General features: G+C 37.8%; 1 protein-coding gene across 1 annotated transcript in view; it reads right to left on the bottom strand.

Moving 5' to 3' along the window:
- The window catches only part of gckr (glucokinase (hexokinase 4) regulator), a gene marked incomplete in the record, with an annotated part of 8,712 nt that overhangs the window by 1,639 nt on the left and 3,784 nt on the right, over positions 1-3,289 (bottom strand). The window contains 5 exon segments of the mRNA XM_035677592.1: positions 1-69; positions 153-249; positions 1,196-1,272; positions 1,494-1,591; positions 2,031-2,129. Coding sequence (XP_035533485.1) covers positions 1-69; positions 153-249; positions 1,196-1,272; positions 1,494-1,591; positions 2,031-2,129 — 440 coding nt within the window.

Here is a 3,289-nt window from a genome sequence, read left to right on the forward strand (position 1 = left end):
AAACGGCGTGGAGGTTGGACATCTTTTCTCTCACTCTGCGTGCCAACTCCACCACTTCGCTGACGTCATCTGCGGAGAGGAGCCGTGAAAGAAAACACATGTTGATTAGATTTGGACAGAATCCAAACACGGGAGAAAATATGTTTTCTCACCGGAGTGTGTGTAGACAAGAAGAACGATGTCATGGTCGTTGAGAGAGGGAAGAACTAGATGCAAAAAATCTTCATGCCCTATGCAAAAGTCAGGACCCTAGAGGGGAGAAAACACATGATATATTCAAATGCCTATAAGCATACACCATGTATATCCAGCATTTCATATAAAGCAAAACACACTTAGGCAGGTTCACTTTTTATTGTGATTGATGATTGTTTTCTTATATTTTCGTTATTTTTTTACTTTAACTCTGATTGTTGTTTCTTTAGTTATGAATATTTAATGTTATTGAGAAAAAAAAGTTTTGTGGGGTTATAACCATTAAGATTTTCCTGATCAAACACTCAAATTCTTTGCTTGTTTCCATTAACAAAGCCAAAATGGTGTGACATGCAGAAGGGATTCACAAGAAATCAGCCTAACATACAGTATGTATGTGCATCTTTAAATATACTAAATAATAGATGTTTTAAGAAATCTACAAAAATGAATATAAATAGTACATACAAATTTCAAAAAGTCAAATTCAACAAAAAACAAACTGAAATAAAACCTTCCAGTGTAATAAAAAGACTAAAGCAGATTAATTGAAAACAGACATGAAAAAGCCGGTACAGTAGGATGTATTTCATTTTAATCCTGTTCCAGGTTAATCTACAAGTCAGGTTCAGCAGAGACAGATGTGTCATTACACAGTGTAAAATAAGAGCTGGATTTCACTTTAATTGGATTTCACTGGATTTGAGACATTTTAATACTTTAATGGTAAGGTAATTTTTTTTTTGACTTGTTTAAGACCCACAAATGAGCCAAAACAGAAATGTCCGTGTTATGCAGCCAGTACTGACAACTGTAGAGGAAGTTCAGAGAGATGTTAAATCTCCTGTACAGCGGCAGTTTCTCTTCCCTAAAGACCACACACGGTGAATTGTGTCAAATAAGAGCTTTTGTTTTCTATTAACAATAATTACTTGTTCCTTTTTTCTAATTGTCCTCTTTTGTTTAAACAGATGTTAATTCATTGTTTCCTTTCACATACCAGTGAAATCAGGGGGCCCTCGTTGTTGTTCAGCTCTCTGTATCCCCCACTGACGAAGCCTCGAACATCTTCGTAGTCTCAAACACACACACACACACACACACAGAATAAATATCATGCAAATGTAAAAGATGTGTCTCTTCCAGATTACTATTTAAATGCATATCTGGTCATTAACCACAGACTGTTACTGGATCTCTTATGTGTCACCTAATCACCCAGAAAAAGAAAACATTCATTCAAGTGCTAATGAAGCCGAGTTGTTTCGCTGCTAATGAGCACATCACACTGCTCTTACCTGCTCCAAAGGTGGGGATACACTCACTGGCGTCAATGAGGCCCAGCAGAGCCAGCGAGCCCCAGCCCATGTAACACACACGCCTGCCGCACAGCAAACTGAAACACATATAGTAGAGCTCCAAATCTTCTTCATAAATAAAAACAGTGATTGACAAAGAGTCTATTGCTTAACACACAAACACAGTTATATCATCTTAGCATTCTAGATGTCTGCAATACAGTACAGTACAAATATCAAAATACCATTTAAGAAAGGCTCTTATTGCACATGTGTGGACTACCAGTACTGTAGATCAGTTGCTAGAGTTTTCTCTAGCACTGGAAGCTTTAGGAGCAGCTAATCCACCTTGACAAATGTCATTATTGTGGGTTTCAATGGAGGTTTCAGATGCATTTCAACAATTAAAATGTTTTTCAGTATTGGTTTTTCAGTCATTTTAGTCGTTTGTATTTCAGTTTTTTTGTGAAATGTTTGAGGATGACTGGCAAAAAAAATCAAGGTTAAAGTGAAAGTGTGTAAAACGGGATGTTTTACCTCTGCCCAGCTGCCTCCAACAGAGCAGTTATTCCCTCAGTCTGAGCGTAAGTTTTATCCAGAGTTTTCTCGTACGCTCTCATGTGCTGCAGGATGCCCCTGTAGGAAAGAAACAAACACAGAGGAGCTAACTTCAGATATTTCTGCTATACAGGCAGGAACAAAGGTGTTAGGTCAACTTGTGTAGGTTATATAATCCATGTAAGTATTGTATTTTTCCAATAAATGCAGTAGTGGTGTCCAAGCATGTACAATTCAGTAAATAATAAATGTACAATCACAGAATCTTTTTTCTGCAATGACCTCTAGAGGTCAGTAACACACAATGCAAACACAGAATGAAAATGCTGTTGTTAGTTTGATACATACAGTGTATATATATATAACTTTTTTCCAGTCTTCCTCTGTCCAATGTCTGTGTTCTTTTGCCCATCTTAATCTTTTTCTTTTATTGGCCAGTCTCAGATATGGCTTTTTCTTTGCCACTCTGCCCTGAAGGCCCAGAATCCCGCAGCCGCCTCTTCACTGTAGATGTTGACACTGGTGTTTGCAGGTACTATTTAATGAAGATGCCAGTTGGGGACGCTGTGAGGCGTCTGTTTCTCAAACTAGAGCTCTAATGTACTTATCTTCTTGCTCAGTTGTGCAACGCGGCCTCCCACTTCTTTTTCTACTCTGGTTAGAGCCTGTTTGTGCTGTCCTCTGAAGGGAGTAGTACACACCGTTGTAGAAATCTTCAATTTCTTAGCAATTTCTCGCATGGAATAGCCTTCATTTCTAAGAACAAGAATAGACTGTCGAGTTTCAGATGAAAGTTCTCTTTTTCTGGCCATTTTGAGCGTTTAATTGACCCCACAAATGTGATGCTCCAGAAACTCAATCTGCTCAAAGGAAGGTCAGTTTTGTAGCTTCTGTAACGAGCTAAACTGTTTTCAGATGTGTGAACATGATTGCACAAGGGTTTTCTAATCATCAATTAGCTTCTGAGCCAATGAGCAAACACATTGTACCATTAGAACACTGGAGTGATAGTTGGCTGGAAATGGGCCTCTATACACCTATGTAGATATTGCACCAAAACCAGGACATTTGCAGCTAGAATAGTCATTACCACATTAGCAATGTATAGAGTGTATTTCTTTAAAGTTAAGACTAGTTTAAAGTTATCTTCATTTGAAAAGTACAGTGCTTTCCTTCAAAAATAAGGACATTTCAATGTGACCCAAACTTTTGAACGCCGTTGGTATATATAATATATA

The sequence above is a fragment of the Morone saxatilis genome, unplaced genomic scaffold (assembly GCF_004916995.1).
Source record: "Morone saxatilis isolate NCDOM2014 unplaced genomic scaffold, NCSU_SB_2.0 Contig6, whole genome shotgun sequence".
Lineage (NCBI taxonomy): Eukaryota > Metazoa > Chordata > Actinopteri > Moronidae > Morone > Morone saxatilis.